Here is an 18,018-nt window from a genome sequence, read left to right as displayed (position 1 = left end):
GCAGAATTGTGCATTTACTTCTCATAAAGTATTTCGTTTTTGACAGAAAGTTGGTAGGTTTGTTGCTAGTTGCATTTTTTTTTTGTAAAGCAATTTGCAGGGGTTAGGGTTACAGAGTTAAACAGTCACAGGGGGTCTGTAAAGTTGCTAAATATGCACACGGAAACGGCATGAAATATAACTGTAAACAAACACATTATTTCTTTTTCTTTCCTCTGGCTCGGTTCATTCCGTCTCCGTTTCTGTTATTATATCTGTCATGTAAAGTTTCTGTTTCTTACTTTTTGATTTTTGGTCAATTAAACCACAGCCCTTATTTTTCCTGCATGCACCTTTGTTTCCCGTTTAATTATCTCTAGTGCTGTAAGGCACACTCAAGGAGAAGTCCCTAATATAATACATTATATTATGCAGCCTTACTGCCCGTCATGTAACAGTCACAATGATCAGCTGCTTCTGTTGCTGTGTTCTCTCTGTGTTAGTGCTGGAGTGGGGAGGACAGGCACGCTAATTGCACTGGATGTGCTGCTGCAGCAGCTCGGCCACAACAATGCAGTGAGCGTCTATGCTGTTGTGCACAAGATGAGACAGAGTCGAACACACATGGTGCAGACGGAGGTAAAACGGGTCATATTACACCACTACAGGCCAAGCTGTTTGACTGTTTCCTCAGTTAGTTGCACATTTTCGTTCTTAAATGTACCCATGTTAATACAAATGATTTTGAACACATCCACATTTGTGAGAAGTCTTTCTGTGGCATTCATGTGTTCATTAAGTAACTTTATTTATTTACTTTCTTTCTCTTCAGTGGCAGTATATTTTCCTGCACCAGTGCATCATGGACTGTCTGGAACAAGATAAGACTGAAGACACTGTGTACGAGAATGTAGACATGATGTACGCCAACGCCACTGCCCTCAGAGAGCTTCGCTAACCCCAGACACACGATATTCAACCCTACAGGCTTTGTTTTGCACTTAATTCTTATAATACTGTATAAATATAAATACTTATATTTAGGGACTGTATTTACTTGAAGTGCACTTAAGGTTATTTTTCTCATTCTTCCAATCTGCCAAATAGCTAGTTTAAATAATATTGTGAGAGTAAGCATCACCACAGGGTTTAGATTATTTACATTTATTTAATAAAAAAATAAAATCAGAATGCCTGTACAAGAAACAAAACATTTTGTAACAAAAACATATGAATCTAAATTCAACCTGCACTTGACATAAAAAAATTGGTCCCTCCAAGCGTAAAATGCTATTCAAACATTCAACAGGATTATTTGTCAAATTACCTCCAACTCCAGCACAAAAGAGTTAGTAGGGGTAATCCAGAGATCACAGTGTGTTGAGCTAAGGAGTGGTTCATAGCAAACACCAGTATTTATCTTTTTATTATTTACACTTGAAGGATAAAGCAGTAGAAGATAAATGAGTGAGTGATTTTTTTTAAATATAATGCAAAAATGGTATATGAGAAACAGGAAAGTGGCACGTAAAACATCGTTTGAGGGGGGCCCCTTTTCACTGCTGCACCACCTCAATCTAAATGCATGCTAAGGGTTTAGCCAAAGAACCGACTTTGGTAGAAATAACAGGCACGCACACAAAAAAACATGGTTACAGAACAGCATCCAGCAGAAGGCAGGAGAATCAACAGCATACCAGGTTTACCAGCTAGCTAACTACTGTAAACACTTGGATTTAATAGTTGCTAGTTGAAATCATAGACGTAATATCATCAAAACATACATGACTTTGTCATATTTGGACTCAACATGTGGCTTCTTTCTTGTAGAAATAATCTGTGATGTCATGTGACAGGAATTCACAGGGCATATGGAGGCGTGGCCTCAATAGCTCTGCAGTCAGTAGTGGTTGAGGAATGGTTTTTAAAACTGTATTTTCAGCAGAGTGGATTGTTTTAGCTAAATTAAAATGATACAATATAACATTAATCAACTATGCAAGTCCTCAACCCTAATTTTTTTTTTTTAATTTCGAGTTTATTCCCAATAAATGTTGTTTCCAATTAAAGAAATCCCCTGCACTGCCCAGAATCGACCTGCTAACCTGCAGCTGCCACCTTAACCAGATACAGCCTAACGCTAACCAGCTGAAAGGGTAGACTGTAGCTCTTCAAACAGTTCTCAAACCAGCGATAACTTGCTTGCTTCCTGGAGCAAACAGACGCTCACTCCTCCTCAGTAATGTTGTCCCCCGGTGGCTCCTGGCTGCTGGAGCCTGAAGAGAAGACCTCATCGATGATTTTCTGTCTGGCTTTCACAGCCTCAGGACAGATCTCTAACGGCACCGAATGCTGCTTGCCTGGATGCAGTGGCTCGATTTTTCCAGCCGCAGGTGGGGGAGGCACCGAGAACTTCTTTGCAATGTTGTGCAGGACGCTGCACGCCTTGATGATGTTACACTTTCTGTGCAAGGTGGCTTCCTGTGCAAAGCCAAGTTGCATCAGACACCTGAAGCGTCTCTTCATGGAGCCTAGGGTCGTCCGCATGATGTCCAGGATCTGCTCATGGGCCACGTTGAAGCGAATCTCACTGTCGCTTACAGGATCCGACAGAGGAGTCAAGATGTGACTGCTTAAGTGGTAACCTTTACCGCCTCGGAGAGAAACACAAGATAATGCAGCTGCCGATTAAAATGTCTTTCCCATAAATAAATGTAGCATTAAAGGTATATATCATATCAATATCCTGACACAAGACAGAAGATTTTAAGTTTATGTTATTTTATATTGAGATGTGGCCTCTGTGATGTCCTCTGCTGGTTTTAAAGGCTGATTAAGTAATGATGAGGAGACATTTAGTCAATTCTAATATTTATGATATACAATTGGAAACGAATAATGGAATATTCATGCCCTTACCTAGTTCTAATGTCTCTACGTCAGTGCTGGAGCAGGGCAACAACATTTAAAGCATGCAGGCCAGTGTTCCCTGAGGACCAGGGTTGGGAAACACTGTTTTCTTACCAACGAGCCAATTGAATTGCTTCTCGATGTCTTTGCCTTCGCTTGATGACTCCCACATCTCCTGCTCGGACGTGCTGCCCACGCAGCACTTGTCCACGCTCAGGATGTTGCCCTCAGAGTCGCAGATGATCTGGCTCACCACAGAAGTGTAACCCTGGCTGTTGACGAAAGACCGGAACGAGCTCTTCTCGTACGGAGAGGCTCTGATCTTGAAGTGAGCCGGAGCCAGGATTCCAACCACGTGAGGAATGCCACTCAGTCTCTCGAACTGATACGCGACTTTACCTCGCGCGTCCCGGGTCCGTGGGAATAAGATGAACTGGTCGGACATGCCCACGATGATGCCCGAGACCGTGGCGATAATGTAAGACGCGCGGTCCGTGGTCGTGAGCCCGACCCTGTCCATCACGACGGGGGACGACACTCCCTGCGCGTAGTAGTTGAGCGCCACCATCACCATGGCGTCCACGGACAGGTCGACTTTCTCCACAGTGACCGTCTTCATGCGGCGGCGGATGGAGTCAGTGATGAAAGTGATGCAGGTTCTGGTGAGGTGAAAGAGCTGGAACAAAGTTTCGTCGTCATATTCGTCAAAGCAACTCGGAGTCCCACAGTCGTCCGCGCCATTTTGGAGCAGCTCCTCCTGCACCACGAGCCACACTGGGAGAGCGAAGGCCATTCGTGACACTTATTAATGTCCGTGGTGTCACTGAAACTACACACACGCTCTTTCTTCACTATTAGTGTTTGTATGTCGTCTCCACCGCCCCCCTTCTTTCTTCTTGTTGGCGGCCGGCTAACAACATACCGCCACCTTCTGCAGTGGAGTACTAATGACTACAACCCTGGTCCAGTCAAATCTATATCTAAATAAATCTATATGCCGCCATCTAGTGGACAGGGGTGAAAAACATTTAAAAAATCATTAGATAAAAAAATACGACATAACACCAAAATTATGAGATTGAATCGAAAAGAGATTATTTATTTATTTTAAATCTAAATTATGCACAAAAAGTCAAAAACAGTTACAATATTGATACATTACAGCCAATATTATGGGATAAGGTCAAAACAAAGGATGAAGTCGTTAACACTGCCTCCAGCCAAAATCTGTTTCTGCTCGTCATCGTTTGGGAGACAAGTAGAACATTTTGTTGACTTCAGAGATGGAAACATCTTTCAGTCGCGGTAGTTTCTCCCTCTGGTCATCTTCTGTCATCTGGCCTCTTGCGTACACATCTGGGGGCAGAGAGGTGTCATTAGGTTCATTTATTTAACACAGATGTAGAAACAATAGTCGATAAAAGTCAAATGAACTCTTCCCAATAGATAACAGTTCTTGGTTCCTTAGACTCTTAGACTGTATTGTTGCTATATAGTGATTTTGTACCAGTAGGTCACACTTAGCATAGAAACAATTACCTAACCTGTGACATTGTCCACAGAGTCGAGTGGAGCCGTGTTGTTCATGTTCACTCCAAACAGCAACAGCACACATATCATCAGTGCAACCAGCAGATAGATCGGCACTGCAAGAGCCCAATATCTGCACAACACAAAATGTTTCAGCTGAACAATCAGAGAGCTTGTAGTACATTGTCATTACATTTTCAGGTGTGCTGTCTGTTCAGTCAAGGGAGGGAAATAGTCAATTGTTCTTGGATAACCGATGTATCATTGAACTTACTTTTGAGGCCAGTAAGTGAGCCCTACTGAATGAAGCCACCTCTCAGGTACAAAAGCCCACAGGCAATACAGAACTGTGGAGAGGAGAAAGGAAAGCATGTGTAATTCATTCATTTACATTTTGTACCGCATTATCTTCCTACCTGAGGGTCACGGTCACAATTAATCCCTAAGAAATCAGAAAACCCAGAGAAAACCCACACATACATGAAGACTTCACACAGAAACACATCCTCAGACCGCATCGCAAAAGGAGACAGTGCTAGCCACTACTCCACCAGGTGGCCCATAGAACATCATATTTTTATTGTTATGATTGTTTTGAATTGTGTTTTGTAAAGAGAGCTAATCTTCTTGTAAAATTATATAGTTTTATGCTGCTTTCATCTAACCACATGCAATACAAATTGCAAGACTTTTATTCCTTTTTTAAGCTGAATGAATGTAAAGTTTTCCATTGTTTTTCCACTCAATTTAATAATACTTCATTTCTCCCCAGCAGACAATCCAAGAGCCCCTAAAGCAGCCATTAAAGCGGAGGTAATGCAGATAATGTCAATAAATAGACATTAATATATAAACATACAATTTAAGTGTATGCTGGATAAGTTATTGTATCCTGCTATAAGTAGGCTACACATTACACTGTGTTATTGTGTTTTAAAAGCTCTTATACGTTATACGTGTCTGGGTTCAAGTATGAGCCTCGGAAACCTCATTTAAAAAGTTACAAACTCACTGAAATAATTGCAGTGTTGCATTGGTGGGTGCGTAACATGTAATGATGAAATTTATTATAAACGTCATCGATATTGGAAGATAAGTGTGAGAAAAAAAGGTAGACTCACAGAAGCTGAACTGTGAGCCGAGATAGAGAACAAAGCCGTAAATGGCTCTCTCAGGCAGAGGAGAGGGAGAGCTTTCCACCATGATCTGAAAACACATCACAACAACATCAACATTGAGACACGAGGGAGAAACGAACGCCTGTTAATCCACAGAAAGCTTCAGACACAGTCACGTACCTACAAACACGTTTCCGTCATTAAGCGTTGCACATAAGCAGAACTTTACAGAACCTTTTCCCAAAACGCGCAACATATATGTTAAAGTGTATTTGAAAAAGTATGGTTTATAACCTAAAAATGTCAAATAACATATACATTTATATATATATAATGTAAATATGTTGGCTATTCCTTCTGTGTTGTCCGACGCAAAATTCAGTTCGGTGTCAAATAGTCGTACACTATGTGTTCCGGGTCTGGAATACAAAAAAAAAAAAACAGGATAAAAAGACACACTTAATCGTATAAATATGCCATCGAACCTATACATTGGAGTAATAAAAATGACACCGCTGTCATCGAATTGTTGATGGTTGCATGTGTAATACAACGACCGGTTATGGCGTATTTCGAGTGGACCCATTTAGTTGTTGCACAGCCCGGAAGTAAACGGTCCAGCATGGCTTTGGATCCCCTGACGTCCTTTACATAAATGGCAGCTGTTTTTGTTTTAATACGTTAATTAAGAAATCTGAGCGGTTATTATTTGTTGGCGTGGCTACACGTTAAACGTAGCATTTCATAGTGAGATAACGTTGACCGGGACCCCGTCATAGCGTCGACTGGGAACCAAGTGACAAGTCTGTGGTGGTCCAACGTGGCTGACGGTTTAAGACTCGGCAGCAAGTAAGAGCGACTATTTCACAAAAAGTGGCCATCATGTCAAATGTAAAATCCAGGAAAACACACCCTGCAGCGAAAGTACAACAGCAGATTTCTGAAAAGAATAACAACAATGTAAATAAGAAAAAGAAATTCTGGTTTAAAGACAAAGTTAAAATTAAAAAGTTTCCTCCAAACAACCAACGGAAAGTGGAACCCCCAAAAGATGCTCAACACTTCTCTGCCAACTGGAAAGCATTGCAAGAGGTAAGAGTTTGGTCTCTGTGTGTATTGTTATGCTGTCTCTGTGTGTAGTGTATATCGACTACTGTCACTTCCATAACATTGCTGACTATTTTCATCCTGCTCAGATTTTAAAAGCCAGTGAACCGGAGAAGAAACAGCCTGTGACATCGACAAACCGGACTGGATCGCTTCAAAAAAAGGAGGCCAAAGAAAATTCTTCATTAAATATTTCTAAGAAAAACACCAGTCCCAAGCAGACAGAGACTGGCAAAAAAGGGAAGCAGAAAACTGCGTCAGACAGTGTTGTTTCCAAGGACGCTCATGTCAATGCGAAGGTTCCAGCCGTCTCACCATCACAACACTCTATTGCTCCAAAAAGGAAAAGCAGCAGTGGAAATTCAAGCAGTGAGCACACGGTGAAAAAAAAGAAGGTTGTGGTTGCAGAGAAGAAACTTACAGAGTAAATATAGCGCGACACTCATGACCTCTGCCAATGTTAACCTCGGGAATAATTGTGACTACTAACTTTTATCTTGTCGCTCTTTGCTCCCGTAGAGATGACCTGTGGTTTGACGATGTAGACCCGGATGACATCGAGGCAACGGTCGGATCAGAGGCAGCAGACATCATGAGGAAAAAGCAGCACATTCAAACCAAGGACACAGAGAGTGCTCTGGTCAAGGAGAAAGCGTTCGAGGGGTGAGTGAGGACAAGGAAGAAAGTTAACAAAAAGTTGAAAAAGGGTAACGCGAAATTGTCCCCCCCAAAAACAATCTCACCATGTCCATTTAAGGGCCTTGTATAAACATGGCACCAAGTTAGGAAATGTCTTTATCCATATAAAATGACTCTAAACGTTGACGCACATATAACCTGTCTGTACACAGGGACGACAATGCTGGGCAAACTCTCTGATACTAATATCACAAACTCGGGTATCTACTGATACTGATATCAGTCACATACAATAATTTTACATCTTTTAATCTAAGAACCTGGTAACGACACATTTGTGCCATTTAAGAGCCATTTAAGCAATTTTAAACAAGCGTCACTATGTAACAAATATTCTGCTCCTACCAAGAAGAAATTAGCAGTCCATAACATGACTCAGCTAAAATGCTTTTGCTGATATTTACTTTCAGGTTTTGACCAGCAACAGACCAATAAATATTATAAAGTATTCAATGATGGTTTAGATTCCTGAATGTGTTTTTATAACCACTAGTTCCATGCCTGTTCAGTATGTGTCTGTTTTTTTTATTTGACCCATATAGCTATTGCATTTCTTATTCAAACAACGTAAAAGTTGCCAATGCACATGGTGATGCTTTCAGTAATTTACCTGCCAAGGCTGTCAAGCAACCTGTTAGACAGACATTTGATTAAAAGACATATGAACTGAATTTCCGTTGGTACAGTAGGGCATTGCTTTCACTTATAAAAAGCTGTTTATCTGAATTAATGTGATCCTTTTTTCCTCCGTTTTTTCCTCTGTTTTCCTGAATTGAGAAGATTCCTGAGAGGTTTTCATTTTTTAGAGCTTGATTAGAAGCGAACATGTCCCAGTTGTTCCAGTTTAGCACCAGCAGTACGTCATTTTAAATGTATGAATTATGCTGTATTTATCCAACTGAGCTTGGAGTAACATTGCAATGTACAGCACATCCAAATTATTTTCAGAAAATTTTTATTAATTAATTCAGAAAAGGCCACAAGGTGGAGTAGTGGCTAGCACGGTTACCTTGCAGCAAAATGGCCCTGGTTCGTCAAACCTGGTTTGACTGAGGCCTTTTCTGTATGGAGTTGTAGTATTAGGGGCTGGTTATTTTGGTACTATTCCTAATGGTAACACAGAAATATGCGTACTGTACCAATGGTGGAAACACGGCTATAGAGAAGCCATTTTAATTTTTTTGTATGAACATATACTGAAAATAAAGGCAATGCTGATATTGAAACACTACTAGTAGTATAACACTAGTATAGTACAGTTGCATACTGTAGATAGAGAGATAGATTTCATTATACATGTCGTTTTCAAAATAAAAGCAGAGAGAGTGTTTATTTTCAGCTTTAACTCACCAGGCATGTTGCCATACTAGTAATGACTTGTCTCGCTCTCTTGTTATTTACCCAAAAAAAGTCTCACCAAAGCTGTGGCGATTGATTGTGAGATGGTGGGAGTTGGTCCAGACGGAGAAGACAGTATCTTGGCGCGCGCATCCCTCGTGAATCAGTTTGGGAAATGCATCTATGACAAATACGTCAAACCCACAGAGAGGGTGACGGACTACAGGACAGCCGTCAGTGGCATCCGACCAGAGGACATCAAAGATGGTGAGTCAACAGAAAACTGAACCTGAAACATGTTACTCTATTACTTGCTCTAGAATGTCATCATTTATAATTAAACTTTAATTATCCATGTTTTTGTCACTGCAGGAGAAGATGTGAGGGTCGTCCAGAGGGAGGTAGCAGAGATCCTGCGAGGCAGGATTGTGGTTGGGCATGCCATACACAATGATTTAAAGGTAAAGCTACGTGTATTATCTCAGAGAGGGCTATTTTTTTGGTGAGTTTTTTTGAAGATTTTCACCAGTGTTGAACATTTTGTTTCAGATTTTACTCTTGGATCACCCCAAAAAGAAAATCCGGGACACTCAGAAGTATAAACCGTTCAAAAAGATTGCTAAGGTAAACATATGACATTGCCTAACTTGTGTGTACTAACTGCATTGATGTGACTCCTAAAAACCTGTGGATTCACCACAGCAGGACTGTAGAAAAGGGATCTTTGCTGTGATGTACAGCAATGGTGAGGTGTCTTGAATGCATCTTGAAGCCTTGTGTTAGTTGCTTCCGTTGGCTTATGGAATCAGATTTGTGTCTTTGAATTGAGGAAACAAAAATGCAAATTTCAAATAAAATATCAACTTAATCATTCAAAAATATTTTATATTATTTTATTTTTGGTTTGCAATGATCAGCCTTTTGCGATTCTGGCGATGCGATGAGGAAGCTGCCTGGTGATTGGCTGCTAAGTTTTAGAACGACAGCTCAAATCATTGTAAGTAATCTGACAAATGTTAGATACTTACAATTATTTTGTTGGATGTCGACGGGAAAACTTGGGGAAGGAGTTCCAGTCGAAATTGTAAGTAATTATGTCACCTGGTCTGTCGACAAAAAGGAAATTCACCTTAAGATAAATTTTTAAGTGCGGAATAATATGGCTGTATATTATAATTATAATAATTATCCTATCCAATCATTTTAACAATAACAATTCAACATTTTGCATTCAGTATATATTATTTATCTGTCTGTTAACGTCTGTGTGAATGGACATTGCATTAGTATGATCTAATAACAATTATCCACACAGTCATACACTGTGGTGATTTCAAACTGGCGTGAGATTTGATCGAACACTTCAGCAACGTCATACAACCACTTTTTTAATGTATGCACGTTTGCAAGCTCTGACTCATCGTCCATTTTTCTATCACAGGTTATAGACTTTGATTTTCAACAGTGTTTATTTGGTAGCCATTCAAGATTTAGTCTTAGTCTGAGCAGAAACCTTCCCGGGGGCCGCGGACATATGCACCCGCTGCGGCTTTTCCCGCCCGCCGGCCTCCCCACTTACCTGGGGTTGTCGGCGGACCCGGGGGAACGGGGTCCTTCTGTCCCTGGCGCGACTGTCGGCGGGGAGCGGCCCACGTAAATCAGGCCCCAGGGGGCGATGTCGCAACCCAGCTGACCCGCCTTCAAACACAGACCAAAGAATTTTTAGGTTTTAATTGACAGATTACGCGCACAATAAGCAGAAATGTCTTGCATTTTGAACGTCTGACAGACCACACACTAACTTTTCCGTCCGTTCTCGTCTCGTCATCGAAAACTCGCACACGTCTCGTCATGTTTTTGTCATCTAACATCCATGTTCGTCTCATTATCGTCATGAAATACAGAGGTGCACAATGACATAGTGCAGTTATTGTGACTGCTGTACAGTAGAAGGACCTTGACCCAGACTTGAAATTTAAGCAATAATGATGTGATTCTCCTCTTGTAGAGTGGCCGGCCCTCGTTGAAAGTCCTCTGCAAAGAAGTCCTTAACGTGAAGGTCCAGCAGGGCGAACATTCATCTGTAAGTCAAACAAAGCTCTACACCTCTATTTATTTATTTATTCTTGGCAATAAGATCTGTAACTAAGTAACTAATGTATAGTTGCCCCAAACTACAAACACAATAATTATGAAAAGGGGGAAAAAAAACCATCATCTGTGTGTGATCTTGCTCCTCTTGCAAACACTGTTGTCCAGGTCCAAGACGCACAGGCCACCATGAGGCTCTACACAATGGTGAAAAAGCAGTGGGAAGCAGAAATTAAAGCCAGTCACAAGAACAAAGACTCGGACCAGAAAAGTGAACAGAGGAAACCCAAGTTGCCCAAGAGCAGATGATCTCATTATATCCTGAGGAAAAACTGAGGAAGATGATCAGACTTTATTTTTTGAAAGACCAAAATACGACCGACGTCACAGGCTCCTGCTGTGGAAGACTTACACAGGAAACTTTCCCTCTTCCGTAAACATGGCATCATTTCAAGAAATGCCTTCAAATGCCTCGAAACGCTGTAGTACATGTGCCACACCTGTACATGGCGCTGTGATGCCGTCACAGAAGTGCACCACAAACAGAGAAGAAGATGCAGAGCACGCGGATAAAGCTGGAGCAGAAGAAGACAACGATAAAGATGGCAACAGCAAAGTACAGTAGGGACATGTTGTTTTTGAAGACTTGTTTTTCTTTTCTTTGTTTTTTTTCGTTGTTCATATCTTTGTTTTGGAATAACTTGATTTGCCTGGTTGTTTGATATTTCTCTGTAGCTATATTACATTTCTCACCCATTAATCATTTTACCAGTTTGATTTGTCTGTTTTGTTCAGTGGTGGCTCATCAATAGGAGGCACCGGCTCACGGCCCACCTGTCCCACATGAAGAAGAATCACAGACCTCCAATGACTTTAAAAACATTTGAATTAATGTATACTTTTGTCACCTAGTGTGGTAAATACATTATAGTGAGTAAAAGGACTAATTTGCACCAGAGCTGTAGATATAAAATAATATCTCACCTCTGGCCACTAACAGGACTTTGAATTTAGTTTATTACCGAAATGCATCACGTCTGTTGAATCACACGCTGATTTTCCTGGATTCCTATAATGTTGCCATCAGTGAACAAGATTCTTCTGCCTGATCGAACAACCCACACCTGAGAGCTGCAGCAGCGACAATGTCTTCTTTATGTGATGGTTCAAGGTGAAAATACACCCGATAAATAAGGAATGTATGGGCTGTGGACGTATTATGCTTTTTCACCTTGCAGGAGAACTAATCCCTGGGCTCTCGGTCAGATGTCGATCACATTCTGCAGACATCAGACTCATGACACCTTCTCCTTTCATTCTAAGACAAACACACAAGGTGAAGGAGCCAGTTTTCAGTGTTAAAAGGAACGGTTAATCATTCATTTAATAAAGTCCTGAATACAATCTGACCCAGGCCAGTCATTCTTCGTGAGTAATCGTGTGTTGTGCCAGCAGTGTCGACGTTTCCCAGGTTTGCTGAAATGAAGCAGACGCTCTTGATCTGCAGCGTCCAGGCTCTATTTGAAGCCGGGTCAGATGCTGCGTTAAAGGAAAGCAGAGACACAGACCTCCGTGTAGATCTCAGTGTAGTGTAGTGTACTGACTCATCTGCTGATACAACAGTGTTTTATTAAGGTACACAGAGAGAATTCCTGGATTTCCCACAGGTTCACAGTGAAACTACTCTGTGTGTGTGTGTGTGTGTGTGTGTAATGTTCCCTGTGACAATTATTTGTCTACAAGCAAGAGCAAAGAAAGAAGAGACTCCTGGGATTTGGACTCAAAGAAGGGTGATGACGATAATAATAATCATAACTGAAACATTTTTGTTCATACTCGTTGAAATCCTCTTCACATCCTGCTCTTCTTCTTTCAGCTTCTCCCTCTAGGGGTCGCCACAGTGGATCATCTGCCTCCACCTGTCCTATCCCTTGTGTCTTCTTCTGTTACACCAGCTGTCCTCATGTCCTCTTTCACAACGTACACGAATCTTCTCTGTGGTCTTCCGGGCTGGCAGCTTCGTCTGTAACATCCTTTGTCCATCCAAGCTCCTGCAGCTCCTGCAGCTCCTACAGCTCCTGCAGATCCTGCAGATCCTACATCTCCTGCGCTCCTGCAGATCCTGCAGCTCATGCAGCTCTTAGACGTACACTGCTGAAGTAGAGACGACGGTGAGTAAGTCATTGTGAAGTGGCAGAGAAAGTGCAGCCAAAACTCACTGCTCCATTTTGGCTCTGTCACACATAGTATCTACTCAGTGTGCAGGTACTAAAAAAAGTACCTGGCAGCAGGTTACTATGCTAGTGGAAACACAACTTAACTGAGTCGAGCCGGTGGAAACGCGCCATTACAGACCAGAGCTTTAAGCTTCTTCCGTCTATAGAGGAGCTTCTGTCAGGAGGTGAACCTGGAGGAGTAAGTTGTGTTGAGCTCAGAGACTGAGCTCCAGTATATGTGATAAATAATGAAAGATGGTCAAAGGCTTTTAAGGAGAGCAGCTTAACAACAACTCAGCCATCACACAGCTCAGTCTGAGCACACAAGGACAAGAGGAGACATCGTACGAATGTCCAGCACTTCTTTATTTTGTGTGATTCCTTCTAAATACTAATAATACAAATAAGAAATGTACAGAAGTGCTTCCACTACATACAGTATGTACCAGTATGTTGACAAAGACACAAATCTATGACCTTTTACAATAGAGTTCATTTGCTTTGCTTGCTCTGTCTATGCTTCATTTGTCATTTTATTTCATTTCATGTTCTCGAGATCTCATCACATGCTACATGCACTGTGGCCTTTGCTGATGGACTGGAAGTGATGGTTTCATAAACCTACGTAAGTTCTAACACCAGACATACTGACCCCGTAAAGACACACACAGATGATCATGGACACAGCGAGTAAACCGGTTTCAAATGTTCCATCCAAACGTAATATCTTGAGTAATACACGTAAACTAGGACAAGAAAACAGAAGCAGGACACTCGAGAGGATTTTTACTCGGGGGTTTAAACAACATCATGAACATAAATTGGCCAGTTCCCTCTTTCTCTTCCCCTTTCATGCTTCACTGTCCTGTCCAATAATAATATTATTTTGTTCTTTTTTTAAGTTTAGTTTGTCCGCTCTTGGCTATCGTAAAAAGATGGTGGTCCATCGACCCCTGCTCCCGGTATAAATGTAAAAGGCTCATTCTGAGTGAATGAAAATCAGCAATTCATATAATCAAGTGACTGTGAACATACAAAATTAAGTAGTTAAGTGGTGTCCAATAAATCATTTGAATGGATTTTAAGCAATTTTGTATGTCACTTTGTTTTTATCGGGCCAGACGGTGGTGTAGTGGTTAGCACTCTCGCCTTGCAGCGAGAAGACCCGGGTTCGAGCCCCGGTTGAAACAAGGGCCTTTCTGCATGGAGTTTGCATGTTCTCCCCGTGTGTGCGTGGGTTCTCTCCGGGTTCTCCGGCTTCCTCCCACAGTCCAAAAACATGCAATGTGGGGATTAGGTCAATTGGACACTCTAAATTGACCGTCGGAGTGAGTGTGAATGGTTGTTGGGCCTGCGATGGACTGGCGAACTGTCCAGGGTGTACCCCGCCTATCGCCCGATGTAGCTGAGATTGGCACAGCACCCCCCCGCGACCCTCTGGTGGAGGATAAAGCGGTTAGATGATGATGATGATGATGACTTTGTTTTTATCATGTAAACAAAGTTCAGTGTCCACATGTTATCGTCATTTACAGGACATTGTGTTTTATTTGTCCTCTGTCAGTGGACTGAGAATGTTCCGTTGACGACACAGTGTCTCCTCGGCTCTGCTGCTCTACCGGATGTCTTTATGAATGAGCCGCACTGTGCTGCCTTCAGCAGAATAATGCTCACTGTTCACTACAAAGCTGAACATTTAGTATTCATGCTGGCTGATGAAGAAACACTTCCTGCCCATATGTGCTGCTCTCCACACTGACCGACTATCAAGCTGATGTTGATGATGAACTACACTTGTCCACCGACTGTTGCTCGAGTCTTAAAACGCCTTCAGTCTGAGACAAAAACAAATGAGTGGTCACTAAAGACTGCTGTAGTGTACCGAGACACACAGAGAGTTGTGTGGAGCTGATAGACTAAAGGTCACACTCCACAGAACCTTGTTGCACGTGTGTGTTGTCCAATGCTGCAGAAATGTTCTCATTCCCTTTCGGGACGTCCCAGGAGTTCTGCACTTGAGTTGCTGGTGAAGTAACTTTGTTCTTGGCACCTTGAGAAAAACAACACATTTCTCCACAATCTTGCAGAGATAGATTAACTCTATACTGCCCTACCCCCCCCTGACTTCCAGCGGTATTGCTCCATTACTTCCATCATTGTAAGCTGTCCCAGGCGGTCCCAGGCTGTCCCAGGCTGTCGCAGGCTGTCCCAGGCTTGGACATCACTGAGTTTCTGTGTGATTCAGCGAGGTGGCGGCGGACACCGTTTTTCACATGGTGACGGGCAGCGTCAATAAAAACGACTGAACCAGCAGTTTCTCACGATCACCTCTCAAGGTCAGCGGTCCTCTCTGTCACCCTGCAACACAGTCCTGTGGAGACACCGACTGTATATACAGCCAGAGACGTACAAGCAGATACACTGTTACACTCTATTAGTTTTTAAATTGTTATTTAACAATCGCCAGTGAACACTATTTTATTCAATTGCCTGATTATTTCTTATTCAGATTTACATTTTTACTCTCTCTTCCCCTTTCATGCTCCACTGTCCTGTCCAATAATAATATTATTTTGTTATTTTTTTAAGTTTAGTTTGTCCGCTCTTGGCTATCGTAAAAAGATGATGGTCCATCGACCCCTCGATATAAATATAAAAGGCTCATTCTGAGTGAATGAGAATCAGCAATTCATATAATCCAGTGATTGTGATCATACAAAATTAAGTAGTTATGTGGCGTCCAATAAATCATTTGAATGGAAGCCCTAAGCCTATTTTTTAGGTCTCTGCTCGAAAACTTCATCATCATAATAAAATGAGTATATCTCTGCAACCACAAGGTCTATTTAAAGACTTTTGGTGTCATAGTAAAGGAAAAAAATGTGGGATTTGTTAATATCAGTGTAAGTGTCACTGGGGAAGAGTAAATGAAGATGGCACACACACACAAAAATTTAAGTGAAGCAGAACTAAATTAGAGAGATTTCAGAGCAAAAATTACAGGCGAGGACTCATTTGGCACATTTTGGAAACATCTGTGCCATTTGTATTCAAACCATGTATTAAACTACTTTCTTCACTTTTACATAACTATTAATGTTCAATAAAACAATGTATGGCCTTGTTTCAAAGTTCCTACAGACTTTAATATGCTTTCCATTCCAAAAACAAACACCAGATGGGTCCATTGAGACTTGTTTCCCTTTGCTGGCCTGTATCTCAGCGACGGAATGTTCTACATGAATGGACGACTTCTCATTGGCTTCCTTACAGCCAATAGAAGGACAGTGTCGTCTCCGAATTTTGATTGACAGCTTTGTTAGCCAATGAGAAGCAACAGAGCGCGCAGACGTGACTGCTGCCTTAGGATCCAGAGGGTAATGCTTCTCTAAACGTGTTCTCGCCCGGAAGCTATTGAATGTAACACAGGAAGTCAGTCTAACCGGAGTGCGCTTTGTTTGCGGTGAAAGATTCATTTTTCACGTAGAAACATCGAAGGTAAGAGCAAGTTTACAGTTGTTGTTCAGCGAACGACTTTCTGTTGTCTGTATTCTTTGGCTTTCATGCTTTGTCGTATACTGCTTTGGCATACACGAGTCTCAGCTTGTGTCATGTGTGTTTTGGACAAGATGGCGGAGCGTTAGCTCCAGAAATGAGCAATACATTCATTTAGGTGTTATTTGAGCTGTGTTTGTCACATTTAAAACAGATTTCACTGTTTAATTTGATGCCCAGCTTCAAAATATTCTCTCAAAATTCACTTTTTTCGCGATCCTTATTGAAAATAGTGCTACGCAGAGTCAGGGTTCCCCAATTGGGGGATATTTGGGTTTAAAGGAAGCAATTTTAAGCAACAGTCACTGTCAGCATAAACCATTCAGGTCGGCTCGGGCTTAAAGACCCGTGGGCCAGGTCAGGTTGTTATTTTCAGGTCCGTTGAGAACTCTACTTGAGAGTCTATTTCATTTTTATCACGTAAACAAAGTTCAGTGTCCACATGTTAACGTCATTTACAGGACATTGTGTTCTTGTTTTATTCTGAGAATGTTCCGTTGATGACATAGTGTCTCCTCGGCTCTGCTGCTCTACTGGATGTCTTTATGAATGAGCTTCACTGTGTTGCCTTCAGCAGAATAATGCTCCTTGTTCACTACAAAGCTGAACATTTAGTATTCATGCTGGCTGATGAAGAAACACTTTCTGTGGAAGACTTCCTGCCCATATGTGCTGCTCTCCACAGTGACTGACTATCAAGCTGATGTTGATGATGAACTAAAATTGTGCAGCTGCTGTTGCTTGTGTCTTAAAACATCTTCAGACAAAAACAATTGACTTCCTGTGGCCCATGTGTCCCGGTGACACAACATCCAAAGACTGCTGTGCTGTATTGAGACACACAGAGAGTTGTTTGGAGCTGATAGACTAAAGGTCATACTCCGCAAGAACAGAGAAAGTTGCTCTCTGTCCCAGGGCTGCGAGAAAAGAATGACAGAGTGTTCTCAACACGTGTGGTTTCCGATCAGGACTTCCTAGGATTTCTGTAATTGAATTTCTGAAGAAGTCATAAACCTTGAGAAAAACAACACATTTCTCTGGTTTTGCCTTTAACCTCTTTGTGCCTGACCCTCTTTTTGATAAACAGGGTATACTGTGTTTCTGCACTTATTATGTATTATGTGAATTGTCTTGGTATCAAGATAAATATAACACTTGAGATTCATCACTGTAGATGGAACCCGGCAAAAATGAAGGATTTTTTTCCCTCGCCTAAAAAAAATATTACATTTTATGTAAATATCACCTTTAAAAATATGCAGTAGGAGCTTAAAAACTCATGTAACTGGTGGCGCTTTTCAATGTTTACACTGTTACGGTGTTTCAGAACACTATCAGAACACTCATTCTAAATATTACAACATACAAAACAAAGATATGTTTCAATAATTGTTGCTCATGCTGTTGGGATCTGTCATGTGATCTTAGCACAGGAGTCAATGATGCTGCAAATCAAACGTGTGTGTCCTCGTGCT

At 41.6% G+C, this 18,018-nt stretch overlaps 4 protein-coding genes across 28 annotated transcripts in view; 2 read left to right on the top strand and 2 right to left on the bottom strand.

The window, feature by feature from the left end:
* LOC122759679 (receptor-type tyrosine-protein phosphatase H-like) overlaps window positions 1-1,443 on the top strand; it is a 34,713-nt gene extending 33,270 nt beyond the window's left edge. For all 25 annotated transcript variants that reach the window (XM_044014670.1, XM_044014685.1, XM_044014674.1 and 22 more), the window contains 2 exons: window positions 483-618; window positions 812-1,443. In XM_044014670.1, coding sequence (XP_043870605.1) covers window positions 483-618; window positions 812-937 — 262 coding nt within the window. In that variant the 3' untranslated portion in view covers window positions 938-1,443. The remainder of the gene's footprint in view (window positions 1-482; window positions 619-811) is intronic.
* Window positions 1,444-2,114: 671 nt separating this feature from the next.
* Window positions 2,115-3,807, bottom strand: si:dkey-197c15.6 (putative nuclease HARBI1). Its single transcript, XM_044014696.1, has 2 exons — window positions 3,004-3,807; window positions 2,115-2,633 (listed from the first exon to the last, which is right to left on the bottom strand). The coding sequence occupies exons 1-2, from the start codon at window positions 3,680-3,682 to the stop codon at window positions 2,206-2,208; spliced, it is 1,107 nt and encodes a 368-aa protein (XP_043870631.1). The 5' UTR covers window positions 3,683-3,807; the 3' UTR covers window positions 2,115-2,205.
* A 152-nt stretch (window positions 3,808-3,959) lies between these two features.
* Window positions 3,960-5,925, bottom strand: LOC122759682 (phosphatidylinositol glycan anchor biosynthesis, class P). The gene is made up of 5 exons (XM_044014697.1): window positions 5,718-5,925; window positions 5,541-5,625; window positions 4,694-4,766; window positions 4,434-4,552; window positions 3,960-4,245 (listed from the first exon to the last, which is right to left on the bottom strand). Exons 2-5 carry the CDS (start codon window positions 5,620-5,622, stop codon window positions 4,130-4,132), a joined length of 390 nt encoding a protein of 129 aa, XP_043870632.1. The 5' UTR covers window positions 5,623-5,625; window positions 5,718-5,925; the 3' UTR covers window positions 3,960-4,129.
* Window positions 5,926-5,941: 16 nt separating this feature from the next.
* rexo4 (REX4 homolog, 3'-5' exonuclease) lies at window positions 5,942-12,181 on the top strand. Its single transcript, XM_044014695.1, has 8 exons — window positions 5,942-6,629; window positions 6,734-7,068; window positions 7,164-7,307; window positions 8,755-8,948; window positions 9,054-9,142; window positions 9,231-9,305; window positions 10,690-10,764; window positions 10,941-12,181. Exons 1-8 carry the CDS (start codon window positions 6,420-6,422, stop codon window positions 11,079-11,081), a joined length of 1,263 nt encoding a protein of 420 aa, XP_043870630.1. The 5' UTR covers window positions 5,942-6,419; the 3' UTR covers window positions 11,082-12,181.
* The last annotated feature ends 5,837 nt before the right edge of the window (window positions 12,182-18,018 follow it).

The sequence above is a fragment of the Solea senegalensis genome, linkage group LG18, assembly GCF_019176455.1.
Source record: "Solea senegalensis isolate Sse05_10M linkage group LG18, IFAPA_SoseM_1, whole genome shotgun sequence".
NCBI classification, from domain to species: Eukaryota; Metazoa; Chordata; class Actinopteri; order Pleuronectiformes; family Soleidae; genus Solea; species Solea senegalensis.
Note: the sequence above shows the minus strand (reverse complement) of the source record. Positions and strands in the feature narration are given on the sequence as shown.

Coding starts and splice junctions, on each gene's coding strand:
- rexo4 (XM_044014695.1), top strand. CDS start 6,420: ATGTCAAATGTAAAATCCAGGAAAACACACCCTGCAGCGAAAGTACAA. Junction 7,069..7,163: donor GCAGAGAAGAAACTTACAGA/GTAAATATAGCG, acceptor TTGCTCCCGTAG/AGATGACCTGTGGTTTGACG. Junction 9,143..9,230: donor CCATACACAATGATTTAAAG/GTAAAGCTACGT, acceptor ATTTTGTTTCAG/ATTTTACTCTTGGATCACCC.
- LOC122759682 (XM_044014697.1), bottom strand. CDS start 5,622: ATGGTGGAAAGCTCTCCCTCTCCTCTGCCTGAGAGAGCCATTTACGGC. Junction 4,553..4,693: donor CTCACTTACTGGCCTCAAAA/GTAAGTTCAATG, acceptor TGTGTTGTGCAG/ATATTGGGCTCTTGCAGTGC. Junction 4,246..4,433: donor CTCTGTGGACAATGTCACAG/GTTAGGTAATTG, acceptor CTCTGCCCCCAG/ATGTGTACGCAAGAGGCCAG.
- si:dkey-197c15.6 (XM_044014696.1), bottom strand. CDS start 3,682: ATGGCCTTCGCTCTCCCAGTGTGGCTCGTGGTGCAGGAGGAGCTGCTC. Junction 2,634..3,003: donor GCAATTCAATTGGCTCGTTG/GTAAGAAAACAG, acceptor TTTCTCTCCGAG/GCGGTAAAGGTTACCACTTA.